The sequence below is a fragment of the Alligator sinensis genome, unplaced genomic scaffold, assembly GCF_000455745.1.
Source record: "Alligator sinensis unplaced genomic scaffold, ASM45574v1 scaffold93_2, whole genome shotgun sequence".
Classification (NCBI taxonomy): Eukaryota; Metazoa; Chordata; order Crocodylia; family Alligatoridae; genus Alligator; species Alligator sinensis.
In genome coordinates this window covers 3,071,397-3,093,370 of record NW_005841854.1, presented here as the reverse complement: position 1 = coordinate 3,093,370, position 21,974 = coordinate 3,071,397, and the positions used below count along the sequence as shown (strand labels likewise).

Below are 21,974 nucleotides of genomic sequence, written 5' to 3'. Positions count from 1 at the left end.
TTAGAAATAGTGAAGCTACCATTGATTCCACTGAAGTTATAAAACCCCAATTTTCACTCATGTTGAAATCCCCTCATTGTCAAGGCTCTGCACTGTAATCTTTTGGTTTCTAGCAGAAATAGAAATTATGGGATGAACAGTGCAAGTAATTGATTGCATTCTGTAATCTAGCAGGACCTCATCATTGAGCATTAAGGGCGCACATCCAAACAAGCGTGTCGTGCAATATGTGGCAATGCAAACACATTTGCAGTGCCATATACTGCACAGTCCAGAGTTCTCCACACTGCAAGGGCACGCTGCACGAGCGTGCGCTGCTCTGTTTTGGTTTTTTCACCTGAAGTTTTTTTTGACCCCTGATACCCAGGGGTCAAAAAAATGCATAATAAAAACCCTGAAGCAGCACACACTCAGGCAGCATGCGCTGGAATCGCTGCGGCTGCAGCTCTGGGAGGGCCCCCAGGAGCCCAGGTAAGGTTGCTGGGGCCAACAGTGCTGGCCCCAGCCTCCCCTATCCCCATCTGGGGTAACCTACCACGTGGCAAAGCACATGTGGCATGGGTGCCCCCCAGGGACAAGAAGTGGCAGCACAAGGTGCACTACCGCTACTTGTCCCTGGGGAAACACACACGTCTGGAAACACCCAAAGAGGTTGTCTTTCATCTGGGAAAGGAATGTAATGCTCTCCTAAAACCTCAATACAAAATAGTGGGCTCAAAATAACAAATCTGATTTTCCTACATGTCAATGCAGAGAACTCTTTCTCCTGTACTCTATTAGAAAAAATCTTTCAGAAATATAGACACCTTTGAAGTCTATTTTACTCTACAGTCACAGATGCAACATTACAGACAAATTCCGTCCTGTTCTTACCAGTGGACTTACACTACTGCTGAATGTACCCCTAAATGTCTACTCAACTGATACAGAGACTTATATAAAAGATATCCAAAATATCAAACTGTTTTATAAAATATTTTAAAAGCTCCAAAGTGAATGTTATAAAATAAAATACAGTAATGGAATGTTCCAGAAAAGTTATATCATATATTTTCCCAAAAAAGCATCAAAATGTGATGAATGGAATTTAGTGACTAACTTAAATAAAATTATAAAAATAGCAGATTGGGGTTTTTTTGACACAAGACACAAAGCTTTATTAGAAATGGCACTAAGTTTTGTTCTTGCACAAAAAACAAATCCCAGGTGTGCCAAACTGCAACACATAATTTGAATGCTTAGCAAAACAAGAAGCAAGTTTTGCAGGCACAAAATGGTTGTGATCCTACAAAAATGCTGTTTCGTTTTTGCAAAAATGATGATATTTCATGCCCAGTGCAAATCTATGAAAACATTTTTTTTTTCCCTGAGCATGGATTTTTCTATAGTTTCACTGTGAAATGCTACCATACTTTATTGCCAGATGGGAAAATTCTTATTCCTGGTTTAAACTGACACATAAGCACAAAAGGACTGGAGATATATTTACAATTAAAAAAACAAAATATACTGGTTGTCATAAAAAAAGTTATAGCTACCACAAATTACAGTTGTTGTTTACCCACCAGTGTTTTATTTATTTACTTTTTCTAAGGGAGAGAGAGGCCTTGAGTTTTCCTGCTTGCAATCCACCATGCTTTATTTTTACTTTACCTTGACACACAATGAAAATTCACCACCAGAATTAGCTTTAAGGGAAACAAAAAAGCAGAAGTCTGACTCCATCAAGGGGACCTTATTGCCCGCTTACTCTTAGTGGTGGTCCTCAAAAATCAGAGGCAATGAGTATTGGCCATAGTAACTGGGAATAGTTTACGTTCTTGCCACACTGTTTTACAAAAAATTGTGCACCAGATAAATTAAAGAATTTGGTCTCCAGGGACTCCAGGTCAGTAAATGTTTCTCCGATATAAATCATGCTTTGAGAGGGTCATTATATAGTACCTTTGTAAGCACAGGGGACTCAAGACTTAATCTGTGGGCTTTAGACAGCATGATATGTGTCACAAACTTTCTTCTCCAGAAGAATACAAAGATAAATCTGAAATTTCATTTTGGTTACCAAGGAGCATACTCTACTTTTTACAGATCAGTTATTTACTGTCACCAAGTTTAGCAGTGGGAATCTATTAAATAAAAATGTAAACTATAAAGCCAGTGGTTTTCCCTCTGGACCAGATGGCTAATATTCATTCAGATGCTTTGTCGGATCTTACATCCCTTGTTTAATTGCACAACACCTCAATATGTGACTAAACCTGCAAGTACCCAAATTTGCACTTACCTGCTGAATACCATATGTCCAACCCTGCCTGATACGGTCCCTTGCCCACACATTATGAGCATTCTCTGCTAATTTATCCACCATAGCTTCCTGAGAGGGGGTCAGCTTGATAAAGCTCAGATCCATGGGAGTAGGCTTGTATCCACTTGACAACTGGTAACTGTCAAACAATGTAGAATTTGCAGTTGGTCATTTTTTATCATCACATTTCTGTTAGAAAATGTTGATAGCAGATATTATGGAGATAAATTATTCTAACTGTTGATAACAATAAAAAAAATAAGCATGTAACATTTATCCAGCTACAAATGTTGAACACTATAAGAATAATGCATAGAAATTTGGCTGTTTCAAATTAACTATATTTGGATTGAAACAAGCAGCTCATTTCCTTAAGTGCTATGAGTAGTTATAGAGGTAATTCAAAAGGATCTCAGTGCAGAAAAGCTTTGATGCATATATTGTTACAGTTCTTTACATGTTTACAGCTTTGAAAAAACTTAGTGCTTATTACAAACCTTAGAGGCCTCTGGGTTAAGTATTATTTTATGATTTCTGCAGAGAGCATTATTTCTGAACATTTCACACACTGTTAATCCTTCCCTATGTGGAGGCCCAGTTCCAAGGGCTTTCAGAGAAGTATTGTGATGCTTATAATCCAGAAAGCAACTCTTAATGGCTGACAACCTGGCTAATGATTGACCTGTGTTCCATCTATTATGCTTAGCAATGGTAGCTGAAAAGTCTGCAGTGGTCAGATCCAAGTTTCTTGATATTGCTTTAACCCTGGTAAATTTCCTTATAGGACAGATATGGGTAAACAATATGCTGGTTGCAATAGTTGATCATCCATGCTCTGCAATAACTGCTAAAGTTATAAATAGTTGAATATCTAGATAGGTCACTGGTCTGGAAACACCACAATTCATTCATATTCATGATCTCAAGTAGCCAATAAAGGAAAACTGACTATAAATAATATTCTGGCATCCTTCAAAGTTACCTTATTTGTAAACTGTCTGCAATAAAATACCAGCTCATAAATTAATCTTTTGATTTCTATTCAATTTAAGACAGAATATCAGCAATGGATTTCCTATAACATTACTAAATAGATATATACATATGGGCACTCTATTTATGACTAGATCAAAATGACACAGGAAACCAGAAATGCTAAAATATGAATATAGTTTAGTTAGTCTGATCAAACAACAAATAAATATTTTTTCTATTACCCAATGGTATTACAACAAATAGCATGTACCTTGTGTAAAATAAAGGTAGACAAATAATTTGCCCTTATCATTTGTTTTTTGTTCATGAGACTTTTGTGGCAGGCTAGGATCCAAAATTGCTGATTTTAGACCTGTGTGTGTTAATCTTCTTTGGATCAAGGCCTACTATGAAAATCTGCTTAGCTCATTACATCTTTACATATAAGATTCTTTAAATCTAAGGTATGATAAAGTCTCTCTACAAACACAGGTAGAGTAGTTAGTTTCTCTTTAATTTGACTGTACAGTAATCAGACTTTCAAAAGGCCGAAGTGAACACCAAGATAGCATTAATCTGATCTGCTGACAAAGCACAAAAAATCAATTTTGGAGAACAATTTGGGGGGCCGTCTTTGCTGTGCCCTCTTTATGTCATAAAATTACCTCAAAACATTAATAGACTATTTTGCAAATCACTGTAACGTTGTGAGAAAGCATCACTTTAAAATTTCAGACTGGGTGAAATGCAAAAAATGTTCAAAAAAAAATCAGGTCATATTAAATTGGAATACTTCTATGCTGATGGTTACAGCACAATTTATATGTAGCCAACACTAACAGGCCGATGCTGCTTTTTTACCTGTCACTTAATCACAGCTCTTCAGATTTGCCAGCAGATCTAAGGGGGTCAAAGCAGCTGATCCATCAATCTACATTTATATCCTATTTGAATAATCCGAAGGGAGTGCTGAGTAAGGCTCTATCAGCAGCATCTCTCTGTGATGCTCCCGCCCATAGTTCAGCCTATTTGTATGAAGTGAACCATTAAATAAGATGTAGCACAGTAATCTTGGATCAGCCTGTCATTTTCTTTAAGGACTTTCTTCTCTCAAAGCCAGTTAAACTGAACAGTCAGTTAAACAAAGAGAGAAAACAAGCTGATTATCAACTGAGATATCTTTCCAATGAACACAAATGAAACATGTACACATTTTGGTCAGAAATGTGGCCGTCTGCCAGAAAACACAGTTCTAGCTTCACAGAAAAGGTACAAATCTTGCCTGTACATAAAACTGATGATTATCATGAGAAAATAACTGAGACAAGAATTAAGACATGGTGGGCACATACACACATGTAATTAATGCGAATCAGTAAATACTGGCACATATCGCACCAGAATTGATTGCTCCTGGGTGCCATGTTTACATGTGCACCCAAGACCGCATCACATTGAGCTGGGTTGAAGAAGCCCCGGCTGTTCTGACCGGCTTCAATGGGCTGCAGAGGGGCTAGCTGGGGCACCACGGTGCTCTGGTGCGGGGCTAGCCAGCAGGCAGCCCCAGCACTGAAGCACCCTTGTGCCCCAGCCAGCCCCATCAGTGTCTACACATGCATTGCTGTGCAGTAAATGACACCACTGCAGGACAGTACTTTTATTTACAAGTACTTACCTACGGCAGCATTTATTAGTTTACTAAGACCTATTAGAGTTGTGTAGATGCAGACTTTACTGAAAAGCTAATTAGGCAACTCCACAGTAAATGTCTCATGTAGACACATCCAGTTTAACTAATACTGTTATATTTTGTATAAGTCTTGCTTAGGCTTGAACTCATTATCAATTCACCTTTTTATCCGAAAATCCTAAGGCACTTTACAAAGAGTAATTAGATTTCACACTAATCCCCTAAAATACCTGCTATAAAACTCATTTAACTAAACAATGGCATTGCATAACATTTTATAGAGCAGATAAACATTCTTGAGGGGGAATCATCACCAAGAAACATCAACGTCAGTCTTCCTCCATAATTACAAAAACATAAAATATTACCATATTCCAGCTGTGCAAACATTCCAAAAGCAGCAGTACGTAGTTATAAAATGGGGACCATAAAGTTATATAATGAATCAATTAACATTTCCATGGCTGTTATCTCCCACATTCTAGCTGACTAATCTTTTACGAGGGTGGCACACTTTGCTTCTCACAATCATACCCCATCTCACCAAAAATAGCCAAGCAATTAAGTCTTTAAAAGGAAGATTATAAAATATTCTTGATTGAAACACTAAATCATGTGCCATTAGTATTTAAATAATCTTCCACAGTTACTATACTCACTTCTTACTGTTATTTTTTCATGAAAACAAATCTTCTATATTATGGATAAAATAGGTGTGGGTACAAAACAGCGAAGGTATCCTACTACAGATCCAAATGAGGGAATTCAAGCGTCCTTCTGAACTTACACTGCAGGAGTTGCCTCTAATTGTCCCAGCTGGAGAGTCAAGGTGACCAGATGTAATACTAGTTACCTCACTCCCTTGTGTGCTGTTGGGTACAGAAATTGGCATTCCTTAAGCATGATAGCCCAATGGGCTACTTAGGCTTAGGTGGACCTTTAACCTTTGTATAAAAGGCCAATGATTGCCACGCATATTCCAATAAAATGAAGGAGTCTGAAGGGCCAGATCTGTAAGAACAGCTGAGTTAGTTAGATAATCACTTTCTCAGCCCATAAATTAGCTCTGGAATACCAGTGTAACATTTTGGTATGCAAAGCAAAGGTGACCATGACCAGGGCAACAGCAAAAAATTATGGAACATAAAACAGTGCCATCTCTGAGCATAAGTGATGCTTGTAGATGAAGAAGGTTGCTAAGCTCCAACATATAGGTCTCTTTCTGGATGAGTTCTAACTGCATCCATTAATCAGTGAGTATAGACAAAAAGAAACAACAACAACTATAGATATGCCTTAAGCACAGAATGTTTCCTGTTTTATAACCCCCCCACCTCCCGCCCTCTGCAAAAGGGTTGTTAAGAGTTCCAGAAATTACTTTTGGTACAAATTAAAATCCATAGAGAGGGTTTCAGAGATAGGCAAAGGATATGTCATTACCTTCAAATTGAAAATATTTCGGGGGGGAAAAAAGGGTATAACCAGCACCTTCAATATTGGTTTACCAGTGATTCATGAAATTTATTAAGCAATAGTTACTTGCTCTGTCACCTGAATTGACTTTGGAGACTTGAGGATTTGTTTTGAGGTGGCTCAGTAACAGTGGGTCTCAAATACCTGGAAAACATACGGGCGTTCTGTTAAAGACTTCTACCTATCTATACAGGTAGTCTAGACCATTGGTCAGGAACTTAAGCCAATGGGCCAGATGTGGCCCACACAGCCATTTTGTTCATCCCACAGAGGCAGGGGCCTTCTGCTGCATTTTAGCAGCAGGGAGTCTTTACCCACACAGTGACTGGCCAGCAGAGAGAAGCAGCAACAGACTAGCAGGGTGGAAGGATAGGGAGTGGAGCTGATAACTGTATATATGCTGGCACAGGCCAGGTTGGAAATAGCCTTCACTTGAAACTAAGCTCCAAAACATTGATGACCCTCTTGGTGTCAGCATGTGCTATTTGGGTGAAACTGAATATTTTGCTTGATTACCAAAAAATTTAAAAATTACTGAAATTTGGCAGAAAAGCTCTTAATGATTCAAAATCAAAAAGTAGTAATGTGACCTTATTTCAAACCGAGTTTCTCACATAGACCCAGCTGCCCCACAGGCCACTGCCCCCCTTAAGTAGGGGAGGGGGAAAGGAAAAGAGAGGAGAAGGATGTGGCTTCCAATGTCAGAGGTAACAGAAGAAGGGGAAGGAAGGAAGGAAAGGAAGAGGAACAGAAATTACCTCTGGTAAGCAGAGCCTGCCTAGAGGAGGGAGGAGGGAGAGAGCTTATCTCTGGTATATATCACCTACCTAGGGGATTGGGGAAGTAAAGAAATGAGGGAGACAGCAGCCTGTGCCACAGGACGCAGGAGAGGAAGGAAGAGCTTCAGAGCGCATCAATGGCCAGTGCAGTGCAGTGCAGGGAAAGGGCTGAACCAGGCTGAGCTGTTTGCTGCTGATCCTCTGTGCCATGGATCAGATTCTGTCACTTTAGAGGCTGGATTCAGTCTGTGGGCAGTAGATTGAGCACCACTGCTATAAAACATTTTAATTTATTTATATATTGCATTTAGATCACAATGGTTGATATCAAAATAAAACATTTTGATAAGGCGATTTTGATGTTTCTGGGGGTTTCTTCCCATTCCACACAAAAAAAGATTGGAAACGTTAAGTTTTTATTACAATTTGAATTATCAAAATTTCCCACTGGCTAGAAATGTTGTCTCCTGGACAGCTGTATCTAGTTTTAAGAAATAACTGAGTCATGAAGCTTCTTACTTGCTAGAAGAAAAAAACTGTTATTTTTCTCAGCGGTTAGAGATGACAAAGTACCTTAAAGTCCATGCATTTACATGCTATGCTACTATTGATATTTTAGATTGTATGTTGTTATGTTATTTTAATTTTTTTTTAGCTACAGTCTTCTCAAAAAGGTTTAATTTCAATCAGATGCTGACTAAATTTGAAATTAACAACAAGGGATTATGAATACAAAATTGACTAGAGAAAGAATAAGGTAAAAATATTTAGATCAGCTGCATTTATTCAAGTACTCAAGGACAAATTACATCAAGTGCTGCTATCTGAAGCATTCTCTGAACCATTAGCAATTATCTTCTGAGAATGTATTGATGGGTGAGGTCCCAGAGGACTGAAGAAGGGAAAACATAAACACTTCTTTGAAAAAGGAGGACCCAGGGAATATATAGCCAGTCAGCATAATTTTTATACAGGTTTACATCACTTTATGCTGTACATGCATTCCTGGAAAACAAGGCATAAATCAAATTCTTACAAATTCGCACTTTACAATGTAACGAATAGGGATATGTTCCAAGACCTCAACTGTACTGACCCCCAGACCCATTTTTACCACTTTTACCGGACAATTTTGGTCCTCACCAACATCAGACACAAGCACAGGGCACCATCATAATGGGGATGGCAACTACAGAGACACATTGCAGACAACGAGCGAGGAGCACAGGTCCACACAGGAGACTATATTTTGGTGTGTTTCACTCCTGCAATGCACGGCACAAAGCAGCTGACTGCAGGCTTCCACCACACCTATCACATAAGAGTGAATGTACCTTGCATATAACAAATTTTGGGTATAAAAATGATTATTGTATAAGAGCGAGTTTGCACATACAGAACCCGCATAAAGTGAGGGAAACCTGTATTAGGAAAGATACTGGAATAAAATTTTAAATACTCAATATATAAGTACCTAGGGATATGTGCACGTAAGTCACTGATTCAGCCCACAGACAAGAGGCTTCAGCAGTGTTTGGCAGCAGGTGCTTCTCGTATGGCATGGGAGGGTGACTGAGAGGAGAGGGGAGGAGGTGGCAGCAGGCACCTCTTCCCCCATGCAGGGATAGCAAGAAGCAGCAGCAGTCAGGTCCTAGCAGCTGCCTTCCCACCTCTGACCCAAGCTGGGTCATTCTAGCCCACAACCTAAAAAGGCTGCCAACAACTAACCTAGAGGATAAGAGATTGTCAAGAATAAATAATTTTAAACTATTTAATTTCCATCTTTGCTAATGTAACTGGTTCAATATGTAGAAGGAAAGTAGTACATGTTCTAGGTGTTCATTTTAGTAAGGATCTTAGCACAACTCCACATAATATTATCAAACTAAAGAAATATGGTCTAAATCAAATTACTATAAAGGTGGGTGCGCTATTATTAAAATGAGTGAATAACCATACTCAAACAGCAGGTAACAATAACTCATTGCCAAACTGCAAGGCCATATCAATTCAGCTTCTGCAAAGGTCTGTTCTGGATCTCGTGCTAGCTAATATTTTCATATTGATATGGATGAGGCAACAGAGATTGCTGATAAAGTGTGCATGTGACATCAATCTGGGAATTGCTGCCAGAATTTTGATGTAAAGAATTGAACTCAAAATTAATCTGATAAACTTCAAAAATGGAAATGCAATACAGGCAACTGCAAAGTACTACTCTTAAAAAGGAAAATTATGTTGTACACAAATAAAATTGGGAAAAGTGAATAGGCAGCAGTACTGCAGAAAGGGAACTGGAGATTAGAGTATGATGTTGTTGCAAAAAAAAGATGTCAGTCTGGAATGTATGTTTAGTATGTCATAAGTAGACCAGGGAGATAATTATTTTTCTCTACTTGGCATTGGTCAAGCCTCAGCCAGAGTACAATGCAGTTTTAGACACAACACTTTAATAACGATGTAGACAAAATGGAAAAAGTCCAGAGGGGAGCAAACAAAAATCCTAGAAGATTTAAAAAAAAAAAAAACAATATTTGAGGAAAGGTTGAAAGAATTGGGTTTGTTGAGTATAAACAAAAAAGAGAAACTTAAAGTAGAATATGATAATGGAGTTCCAATATTCATAAGGCAGTTATGAAGAAGACAGTGATGAATTGTTTTCCATAAGCACAGGAGTTAGAAGTAGCAGTACTTGGCTTACTCTGCAGCAAAGATTAACGAGTTAAATATTATGGAAAAAATTCTAGATTGAAGGGTGGTGAGGCAGGTGGAGCAGGTGCTTGTTCAGAGCTAGCTTGGGTGATTCTCTCTGGCAATGCATGCTCGATATATCAGCTATGACTTTTAGTTAGCAAGCAATGGAGAAGTATGTTAATGTTAAATAATAATCTTCTCAAAATGTTTTTCCAACTGGTGTTGTGACTAGCAGTACTGGTTGGCTTGCATTCACTACCATCAATGGTACAGACCACTCACTACTGAACACTAATAAACAAGTACGCTGCCCCAGGCAAGGCTGTTCATTAGGGAAAGTGGCAGCACAGTGGGAAGAAACAGGCTGTGGAGGCTTCCCAGGGTTGGGTTTCTGACAAAACTATTCCTGGAACATGACACAGGAGCAGGTCGACCAGATGCATTGGAGGCCTTTCCTGCCAGAGCACACTGTCATCATGTGATCATAAACTTCTTAAAAGATTGTTATGTTTGGGACAGCAAAGGACAGAAGAGTCGAGATGGAAAGAGGGAGAAGGGAATATACAAGATAGAGGTAGGAAGCACATAAGGAAAGTATGCAAACTAGGTGTATTTCAATGGTACCAGGCGTTTTTGCTTTGTGCAGTTATGTACAATTCTTTCATAATTGTTAAAAGAAATTAGACAACTGTTGTTTGAATCACTATAGTAAAAGATAAGTTTAGAGATGTAGTGTGAGGGGTAGAAAATGAGTATGCCTGGGATTGGAAGGACATTCCAGGCACACGTGGAATTCTTACCTAACAGGCTTAGTCTCTCCACATTCCTTTGTTTTTTTATTGAAATAGATTCCTCAGAAGAACATATATCCAACAGCGAATGAATCAAACTATTAAGATCACAACATTTTAGTGAGCTTTATATTAGGCAAAATGAATTAGCCTAATACTGGTGCTTCAATGTTAGTTCCTATTTAATAGACTCCTAAGCCTACATACTAACAGCTATAACGAAAATTGTTTGTATTGTAGTTATTAGCTGTAATCTATAGATGATTTTCTTGTAAATGACTGTGCTTGTAAAACATTACAGAACAATAGGTCAGAACTAAAGTTTTAGCTATGCAACTGCTGAAAACGTTTTAAATTTAAATAGGTGAGAAAAATCTTTAGAAATCATTACCTCTTTTCATTCCATCTTTACTTTTTAAGCCTCCTTTAACTTCAGCATAGTGCAATGTACTTTTACTTTTTCAGATTATTTTTTTCCTCTTAGTGCTTGTCTGTCCTAGTTAAGTGTGGTATAATTGCCTGAATACCAATTTATAAAGCTTTAGGAACACAAGTCTGTAACAAAGATATCACGCAATCTGAACTAATTTACTGGAAGTACAAGTGGCATCACGCTGACGGATAAGTGAGAAAAGCAACGTGTCTTAATTATTTTCTGCCCAACTATCTTTTTGGATCTGTTATCAGTAATACATCTTCTTATATAAAATGTATCTAAACTTAGAAGGCAACAGAATGGATTCTTTGGTTTAAATAATTTAGCTGTTTCTGGCAAGTGTGCCGGTTTTATCTAGCTGCTGATTTGTGTTCATCAGCTTGTATTCATGGGTTAAATTTGTCACTAAATTTAATTGTTCACTACACAAATCTCTTTGAGTACCTTATCAAAATTTCTTCTGTTTGAAGGCAGCCCCAGTTTGATTTTAAAAGAGTATTTGAAGTATTCAAGACCTCAAATTCACATGAAACAATATTGTTTAAAAAAAAAAAAAAAAAAAAATCAGAGATTCAGTTATCCCAAATAAATGTCTTCATTTTAGCCAAATGGCCTAATAAGTAAAAATAACCAAAACACAGTGGCAAGTCAAAAATGTCTCTGATAAAGATGCTCACTTTAAAACAATAAACTCTATTGATCAATCTTTTTAACTTTTATTAGCAAGGTAATGGAGAAAGAAGAAATGTATAAGTAGGAATGCTTGAAAAGATAAAAAAAATGAAACAGTGTGATCTGTTCTGTTATAGATAGAACTGTGTGCATATGTGCAATATTTTGGGGGCTAGTGTGTTGTATATATAGGTGTGTGGGTACACACACATGTGCACACTCACGTGCACTTAGGTTCCTTAAGGCATATGTGATCCCCAGATATCAAAGCCTTTAAACAAAGGTTGGTATCACTCATTTTATAACAACACTTTTCTTTTTGAGTGTTATTGCTATATAGTCACATGTCTTCACAGGCCACCCTGAAGAACAGAGTTTTTACTGCTGATGGTTCAAGAGTTACATTTACATATTCAAATAGGGATATTCTGAATCAGCCTTCAAGTGCAAAGACCTTATTTAAATGACGAATTGCCAGAAATATTCATTCCCACCTGGATGTGGCAAAGTATTAGTAAATGGTTCCGTTCTTAGTCTGAATAACCATTCCAAAAGGGATTTTTAAAGAAGAGAAAAGTAAGAGTGTTAGAGAGAAAGAGGGGAAAAATAAGGAAATAGGATGGAAAACATGAGCAAGTAGAAAAGGAATTAAACAGTCAGCCTGGCTCAAAAATGGAACACTGTCATGGGACTCAGGACGCCTGGATGCTATTTGTGGCTCCACCGGTAAACCTCTGTGTGACCTTCAGCAAATCACCTCACCTCTCCAGGTCCCCCTTTCTTGCCTTTTCTCCATCTCATCTATTATGAAGGATAGGATTTGAGGACAGGAAGTGTCAGTTGGTTATGTTTTTATACACTGCCTTGGACAACAAGACCCCAATCCTAGTTGGGGTTTTTAATAGTTAATTTCATACTACTATGTAATGATAATAAAGATAGTGGGGAAAAATGTGATTCCTCCTAATTTCTAAGTTGGTCTAATAAAAGGTATCATCTCTGAACCAGGAGTTCTAGAGTTTTGCATTTATTTTTGTCTCAGACCAACATGGCTACAAAATACATCCCTGAAACATGGAAGATGCCATAGCCAATTTTGGATTTAAACTTCATTGCTGAACAACTAGAAAGATTTCTATACTTCCCTGTCTGCCTGCCATCTGACACCACCAGGGAAGGAATCCTGCCTGATATGCACAATGAGCAACTCACAAAGACACTCTCATGGACCCAGAGGAACAGATTACCATCTTCAGCTTCCTCTGTACAAAAATGAAGTTGATTTCCTACCTACAGGGACTTCTTACCATCTTTCATTTTCCCTGTGCCTGATGAAGGGTGTGTGAGCCTGAAAGCTTGCTTTTTTTTTTTTTTTTGCAATTTCTTAGTTGGTTTAATAAAAGGTATCATCTCTGAACCAAAGGTTCTAGAATTTTGTATTTCTTTTGGTTCCTCCTAAGGCAGAGAAGGTTCTTTGGGTAGACGTGATACCTTTTATTGTCCCTCCTGAAGTATTTCTGGACTTTCAAAGGATAAATTGCTAAATGTTGGTCAGTCTTTCAGCACTGACATCAACAACTTTTAGCTCATCTGGACAATGGCCCAACTGCATAATCTTAGTCCACTTCTCCATGCATTGGCAATGAACTACCCAGTGGCACAAAAAAGCAGCTAATACATCTCTTCACAAGAATGGACTGGATTCATCTTTTTCTAAAAAACAAGGAATAAGAAATATCTTCTCTCTCACTTGTTTGGAAAAGGTAAGTATGGTAAAAATTTAAAATCAAAAAGTTTTTACACCAATCAAGGATTTCATGCTGTTTCTATATAAGGTTTCTACAGTACAAAAATACATGATTGCATACCAACAAACACATACCTATGCACATACAATGATTGTGCATAAAAACAATTTACAGAATACATACACATACACACACACACACACACACACACACACAGGTTTCCCTCACCAACCATGGTTTTACCAATCAGAGTTCTGAATATCTACGCTTCAGAGAAAGGGTGCGTGTGTGTGGGGGGAGGGGGGTTCAGTCTGAAAAGGCCCCCAAAGGCCCTCTGGCCCTGCTCATGCCTCTAACTTCCCCCCCACCACAGCCCCCACAGTCTTTCTGGTACCCCTCATCCTCACCCAAAGCCCCTGCTCCCCAGCCCTGCTGGTTTTGCCAACCGCAGGAACTTTCAGGAACCTAACTCCTATGGTTGGTGAGAAAAACCTACATCTATTCTATAAATTTCTATATACAATTTTACATATATCACAAATGCAGGATTACACCAGTGGTATATTTTATTTTTATTTCTGAAAATCAAAAATTTTATTATCTGTGTGTGCTTCTAAACATAACTATTACAGCACCTAAATAAACTGCAGAGTTTCTTGCTCTGGTGTTCCTGGGCGTGCCCTGTGAATATACACCCAGGAGCAACTAACTCTGGAGCAATAAGCTCCCCAGGTTATTCAGGTGCAGCACACAGAGCCCGGGTGGAGCAGCCCCAGCTGGCAGGGGGTCCCAGGGGTTAGTGCGCCAGCCAGCCCAGGGCTGCTCTCCTCAGCTCAATGTGCTGCAGAGAGGCTGGGTGAGGCACAAGGGGGCTTCAGTGAAGGGCTAGCCAGCAGGCAGCCTCCAGACTGAAGCACCCGCACTGAAGCCTTCCCCCCTTCCCCCTCCCCTCATGCCCCAGTCACCTGGGCGCCATCTACACATGTGCTGCTGTGGAGTTTTTTACTCCCCTGCAGGTTAGTACTTGTATTTTACTTGATAGTACTGTACTTGGCCATCTTGACACAAGATGTTTACTGCACAGTAGCTCATTACTACTGTCCAGCAGCATCACCAGGCATGAACCATGATGAGACGCTACTGCGCAGTAGTAACAAGCAACTAGGGACGTTACTGAATAGTAATGCCAAGTACTGAGCAGTCGTTTAGTACTTGGTTACACAAATACTAAATGACTGCATAGTAACAACTGTGCAGTGGGAATCTCATGTAGACATGCCCCTTGAAAATGAGTTTACCCTAGCCTAATAGGGGTGCATGTGTAGACATCAAGACATTTACTGAGCAGCTAATTAGTCAACTTTATAGTAAATATCTTGTATAGATGCATCCTGTGTGACTTACTAAAAATACCATTTATCCCAAGGAAAACAAATGTTGGTTGTTTCTTTAAAGGAAAAAAATTATACATCATGCCAGTGAAAAATAAATGATATCTGTGTACCTAATAATGACAATATTTTTCTTGCTTTAGTTATAACTGGCAGAACTAATATAAATCAAATTAAATGAAGGTAAAAAGTCATTAGGTTGTGAATGATTTACAAGAGAGATTTGGCATATTATTCCCAAATTCAGTAGATGTTGGCTGTAGACTCCATTACTAAGCCCACTACTCAATGCCTCATAAAAAGGGTGAATATTTCAGATGACTGAACAGAGGAATAATAAGAACATGGTTGCTTGTGTGTTTTCAGAAAATGAATAAAGAGTGAAGTTTTAAAGTAAATAGTTCTTGTTCACCTTCTTCTTAATTTATTCTTCTTTCCTTTGATTTCTTCTGTAAATGACCAGATATTTCCTCTCATTTGGTCTCTCAGTAAGGAAAAGCAGGTTTAAAGGAAAACTGCAGTAAACAGCTATAATGCCTAAGGAAGCTGGCAGCTATTTACTTAATGCCACAATGGAATCTAATCCCTGATCCCAACAAACATGCCTCCTACCACCTGCACAGCAGGAGGTACGAATTTTGGGACAGGGAGCAGATCCCAATCGCATAACAGCCAACAAGGAGCCCAGGATACGCATTTGTAAGTGTTCTACAGTACACGGTGAGTCAGTTAACTCCACTTCCTGGCTGCTGTAAACCACAGACTCCCCACCATGACATCAGTATCAAGCAGGATCCCAAAGTCCCAGTGGATGCCTAAATTGTGTGTGCAATTGGGTCCCACATGTGGCTGTTAGACACCCCCAGTGTATATGGGGGACCCTAGGACCAAGGAAAGACTCCCTGATCCTGGGATCCCCATGCACCCTAACCCTTAACAACCACAGTGTAACCAGGGAGCCTCCCTCTGATCTCAGGGTCCTGTGCACCAGGGACGTTAGGAAGCCATGTGCGCAGCCACGCTGTATGCACAGTTATTATATGTTCTTTTACTTGAGCCTGGGGTCCCTGTGGCCAGGATGCCTAAATTGCCTTACCTTTAAAGTGCAAGGTATTTTAAAATGCTTTGTTCCACAGCTCTGAGAGCAGCAGGACAATGCAGGAAAGACTGCTAGAAACAGGACTGCCAAGTTCCCAATGGAGGGAGCCCTTTGGTGCCCACCCTTATGCCAACCACGGAATTTACAATCCACTCCCACAGCAGCTCATTTTCAGCATCAAGACGAGGGCCATCTCAGTCCCCATGCTCACCACTATCTCAATGCCAAAACTGACAATCAGCTGTTAAATTGTCTACATGTTTAATATTGTATATAATACTTATTGATTTAACAAGTTTTAAGGAAAATGAATCACATAACATTATCCAGAGCTCAATTTAAGAAACAATGCATTGAATTAAAAATTAATTTTCAAATGAGTTGTTAAAAATATTTATCACACTTTCACTTGAACAATGAGTTGCATAAAGAGCCTTTCAGGAAAGTTGCCATTTTAATGCATCTTCCCAGCAAGAACAGCAGACAGATCATGCAAATTAAATTAGGAGAATGTAGATTCTATTCATAGGCATGGGAAAAGTGTAATGCATTCCTTTTTTTTAATCTAAATTAGGAAAAAAAAGGTTCATTATTCTAAACATATTGTTGTCTGTTAATGGAGCATAAACAACATTTACTTCATTGTCTGTAAGTATCTTCTATTCTCTTCTTCCAATTCCCTCACCTTCAACTGGTATGACACATTTTATCTCAGAACTTCCCCAGAGACGGGCCACTTCAGGATCTCTGGCAACTACCATGTACTTGTTTTGACATGATGAATATATAGATCATGGAGTCACCATATTGTGCACTGAATCTATTTCGGGCCACATTGGCAGTTCTGGGGAACTGTCACCACCCCCTTCCCCTCCACATCAGCCTCCTCACCTCTGCCCTCCTTGCCTCAGCCCTTCTCTTGCTGCAGCTGCCCAGAGCCCTAGGTTATCCTGCATTTCTGCCCCACTGCCCTGCTGGGCAACCCAGAGACAGTGGTGACAGCAGTGCAGGCTCCCAGTGGCTACAGCAAGAAGGACCCAGCTTCAACGAGGGAGAGGTAGCCACTTTTCCCCCCATGTCCAGCCACAGCTTCTACCCAGCTGCCACTGCAGCTGCAGCCACTTTTCATGGGTGGGCAGTCCAGAGTGGGGGCGGGGGGGCGGGGCAGGGTTGGGATTGTGTACACAGGTCCTGACTGGTCTGGAGCTGGTCTGTTCCAGCTGGGGCAAGCCCTGAGCGAGCATGAGGCAGGCTGGGTTCAGGCTGGGGCTGTGCATTAAAGTCCCTGTCAGTACCATGGGACTGGGGCCAGCAGCAGTGGCAACAGCCAGAAGGAGCTGCTGCCTGGGCTGCCTAGAAATGCAGCTCAGCCATGGAGCTGCTCCAGCCCCGCTGCATGCCTGGGGTGGTGGGACACATCACGGGCCACACTGCGCCTGGGTCAGGTGGGACTGAGGGACCCAGTGAGGGCCAGACAAAGTCCCGCTGTTGACCAGATCCAGCCCACAGGCTGTATATTTTGCCCTGCTCTACTTGCATGGCATAGAAGTCATTATCCAAGTATTTGTAAGACCCATAACAGAATTTCCATTTAGTATGGGGTTAGACAACCTCCATATGCAATAACTGAAAATTCTAATAGTTCAGAAACATAAATGATTCAGATATAATTTAAAAACGAGAATACCAGCTTTATCCTTATGTTATTACTGACACCCTCCAACAATGACAACAAAATAAATAAGTTAAAAAACATGATGTCCAAAGCCTTTCAGCAGCCTGATCTTATTAAAGTCCAAAAATTTTAAATATCCCTGAATTTGGTATATGGAGTCTAAGAATTAGCAAAGTAATTCAGGCCAAAAACCAAAAGGAAGTTTTACATGAAAAACCAATGCCGGTTACATCTACATCCTGAATTCAAGCAAAAACCTGTAGAAACATATAGAATAGATGTATGATGCCTTTGTTTTTTATCAGAAGAGCTGATAAAAAACATAGACCACCCAGGCACTTCCACTCAGTCTGCAACAAAGCATGGAAATGTAGCAACATAGCCAATTTAATGTATCCTTGGAGTATGTGTCAAAAAGCACACCTAAGATAGAGAACCTGTCTGGCACTGGGTATGGTTTCATGACTGTGCTAAGTTACCCTGCCAAATTTCTAAGCTTTTATGCTTCTGTGCAATGGGGTGCCATCATGGAAGTATTTTACATATACCCATAGTGTGTTCTGGGGTGCCAGAAAATCCTCCTAAGGGTGCCACACATTAAGCATTATTAGGTTTCCAAAGACCCACACACGATTCACCCAGAGATTTCAAATAGGAATCTTTAGTGTCAAAAAATTCTGGCCTGCTGTGGTCTTTCCAAGTTCTTTGCAACAGAAGAACTGCTCTTTTATTTTCTTGTGGTCAAGAAATGTGTGCAAAAAATGAATAAAACCATTGGCATTTTTCCAAAGGGTGCTTCAGATCTAAAAAGGTGAGAATCACTGCCATAGTGGAATAATCAGACAGCACACAATGTCCATGAAAATGGGCCTCTCTCAATGTGGTAATAAAATTTCTATTTAACACTTGCCACTTTAGATAAAGCGGCATGGGAAGAATCCACCAAATGTGAATAAATTATGATCATCACACTATAATAAAACGTGTCATACAAACTGTTGCAAGATCTCAAGGAGCTAATGGAAAAACACTACAGCACATCTAGGTACAGTATCATAATTTTCTCTTAAATTGACTTAGCCATTGTGACAGCATTATTGGCTAGTCTGCCAACATCCATCCACTTTTAAGTCTAAATTATTACTGATGGAAATGTATATGCTGGTCTGTTTAAGCTACATTAATCATAATCTAAAACATCACCACCCTGCTGTCCAGAACCATTATAAGATAAAAGTACATGAAGAACACTACTTAATATAATTAAATATGAAAAATAAATAAATAAAAAATCAACACCAACATAACTACTTTATATTACTTTGGGCTTCACAATGAAATCTGCATGTCAGGCTTGTAGCCTTGAACTCAGAAGCTTTGACATGGTCAGCATGACCATCTATCCCAACCCACTATGCTGCTGCCATTGCTGGAGGCTGTATGATGCCTGCCCTAAGGCTCTGTTAGTGCCTGAGTCCCCATACAGTCCCTAATATGTCAGTGGCTGGCTCCCATCACCTCACCTTCCACTTCTCCTATGTAAGTCCAGGAAGAGGAACAAGAAGTGTCTGGGAAACCTGACCTAAGACTGTACTGGAAACTCTGCTTGCTTCTTGGACTCCTTGGTTTCCTGTTTCTGCTTGCCCTTTCCAACTCTGGTGTGTACCCCAACCCAGTAATCTTGATTCCTGATTGGCCCCTAGGCCTGGCTGCCCATGTCCCAGCATTGACACTTGATAGCTTGACATTAAATGTTCAAAGGGGTTTTTAAAGAGTGCATCTAAGGCCCCGAGTAGATATTAATGTAATCATGCAATTAATATATGAGGAATTTTATTTCGGATCTCAAAGATGGTCAGATCTGACACAGCAGGACGCATGGTTTTTGGAACCTGGAATAAAATTCCTTAAATCCCAATGCCTATCTGCCAATGCTCAGGAGACCCAGTGCTGGGGAGAGGCTCCTCCATGCTTGGCTGTGTGGTGCACCTTTAATCTGGGTTGTGAATGAAGAGCTTGGGATCATCAAGCATCCCAGAACCAGGAAACCTGTCCATGATGCTGAGCTTCCTGTGTGCCCTTTAAACTAGGGGAGCCTGGGATCAAGGAACAGCTCCAAAGTCCTGGGTTCCTCATGTGTCTGGACCTTTAAAGGCTGGAAGCCTGTCCTGATTCCCTGGCTGCCCACATCCCCTTTAAAGTTGCCACTGCATAAGAAGCTTGGGACTGGGGAGATGCTCCTTGGTCCTAGACTGCCCCTGAACCTGGAGCTTTATTGGGCTGCCCTGGCAGTGCCGTTGCCATTGCTACCAAGCAGCAATGGGGATAGGGCAGACTGCAAGAGAGGGAGAGCAGCTTTGGAGGTGGAGAGGTGGATCAGGGTAGAACATGTACCCACCTTGTTTTCAAAATAAAGAAAAATATAAACAAGCCACAAAGAGTTCCACACTTAAGAAGTAATATATTTGTGGTTGAATTGCCATTTTATCACATGATAAATTTCAGAGGAGGATTAAGGATTTTGGGGGCCCTAGGCAAGGAGAAAATTGGAGGCCCCCTCCCCACTGCAAGAGCTCTCCAAGCTGGCCTGGCCCCTCCCTGCAGCACTGGACACAAACTGCCAGGAGACAAAAATGGCACCAAGTTTAAAACCACGGCTTTCACTTCCCTGGTGATGAGGATCTTGGAGGTTCCCGATTGGTAGTGGCCCCTGGGCTGGGGCCCAGCTGGCCCGTCCATTAGGGACATTGAATTGATTTCGCAGTCATTTGTTATTTCTTTGAGCTCTGCCTCGCAAATCTGAGTCAAATTCTCCTTTGAAATGGAGTTTTGTTGGTTTAAAAAAAATTAAAACCCCCTACAAAACTGCGGTACAAACTGCTGGCATAAGCTTATGCTGAATGTAAAAATGATGGTTATGGGTGAGAAAGGAAGAAAGAAAATGAAGCCCCCAGACTTCTGGCTGTCATACTTTCTTTTATACTATGCATTTATTCTATATAAAATTACAAACTAATTTCTTTACTCAACTATGTAACATCCCATTGTTAAAAAGACACGCGAGCCAACCAAGCAGAGTCTATGCTAAAACTGTATCATATTACAATGAGAAAAGAATTCTCAAGCCAAACTTCATACTACACTAGTTTTGTATCTGCCTAATATTTACATAAAATGTTTCAGGGGGATATTTTCCTTGTCATTATGGTTACAGAAACAATGCTATCTTTTGATTGAGCAAAAGATATAAAAGGACATTATAAAAAACTTACTGATTTGGCAAAAGCTAACCTGAATGTACAGGTATAACCAAGTTCTATCATCATCAAGGACTGGAATATATGTAATATTTCTTGTGATTAATAATAAGCATTCGGTTCTGTTAGTTATGTTTCCTACTAAGAAGCTAGAGCCACATTGTGAATAAATAGTCAGTGGGCACATCTACACAAGACATTTACTATGGAGTTCCCTAATTAGCTTCCTAGTAAAAAGCCAGCTTCCTACAGCAGAGTTTGCTTGGGTTTTTTTAGGAAATTTTTTCATGTCCCAGGACAACTCAACCAAATCAATTCCAAATCCACGTGAATCATTCAAGAACCACATGTGGCCCTGATACCAGCAAGCATCCTCCACCCTCACCTGGGGCTTCAAATACTTCCAAATCCTTTGGCGGGCATCCTACATGCAGGCCCAAGCCCGGAGGCTTGGGGTTTTGATGCCCCTGAGTTTCGCTTGCCCTCAGCCGTATGGCCACAGGAGCAAACTAAGGAGGAGTCTCCCATTTCCATAAAGTCAGTATTTACTCAGTCGTAACACATGTGTAGATGCTGACAGGGCTGAATGGGGTACAAGAATGCTTCAGTGCAGGGGTTACCCATTTGGTAGCCCTGCAGTGAAGCAGCCTCATGCCCCAGCCAGCCCCTATGCAGCAAGTTGAGCTGAGTCAGAGCAGCCCTGGGCTAGCAGGCTGACCCCTGGGATTCCCTGCAAGCCGGGGCTGCTCTCTCCCAGCTCAACATGCTGTGGTCCCAGGTGCACATGTACAATAAGCTCCAGTGCAAACTGTGCCAGAGTTCATTCAGGCATGCTAAGTGCACACGTAGATATGCCCAGCGGTGTTTTAGTACTGTCATTATAATAACTATACTTAGTCTCAGGTGATATTTCATAGAATCATAGAAGTAGGGTCGGAAGGGACCTTGTAGATCTTCAAGTCCGACCCCCTGCCTGGGCAGGAGAGAAA

The 21,974-nt window shown here is 40.2% G+C and overlaps 1 protein-coding gene and 1 long non-coding RNA gene across 18 annotated transcripts in view; one reads left to right on the top strand and one right to left on the bottom strand.

Annotated features, from left to right (window-relative positions):
* Positions 1-21,974, bottom strand: part of RYR2 (ryanodine receptor 2) — an 847,904-nt gene that overhangs the window by 355,580 nt on the left and 470,350 nt on the right. For all 17 annotated transcript variants that reach the window (XR_003095960.1, XM_025213656.1, XM_025213760.1 and 14 more), the window contains one exon: positions 2,285-2,444. Coding sequence is in view for 16 of the 17 variants with exons in the window: in XM_025213656.1 (XP_025069441.1) it covers positions 2,285-2,444 (160 nt within the window). In the remaining variant the exon portion in view is untranslated. The remainder of the gene's footprint in view (positions 1-2,284; positions 2,445-21,974) is intronic.
* LOC112551665 overlaps positions 10,261-21,974 on the top strand; it is a 32,877-nt gene continuing 21,163 nt past the window's right edge. Inside the window, exon 1 of the long non-coding RNA XR_003095963.1 lies at positions 10,261-10,490. This is a non-coding gene — a long non-coding RNA (uncharacterized LOC112551665). The remainder of the gene's footprint in view (positions 10,491-21,974) is intronic.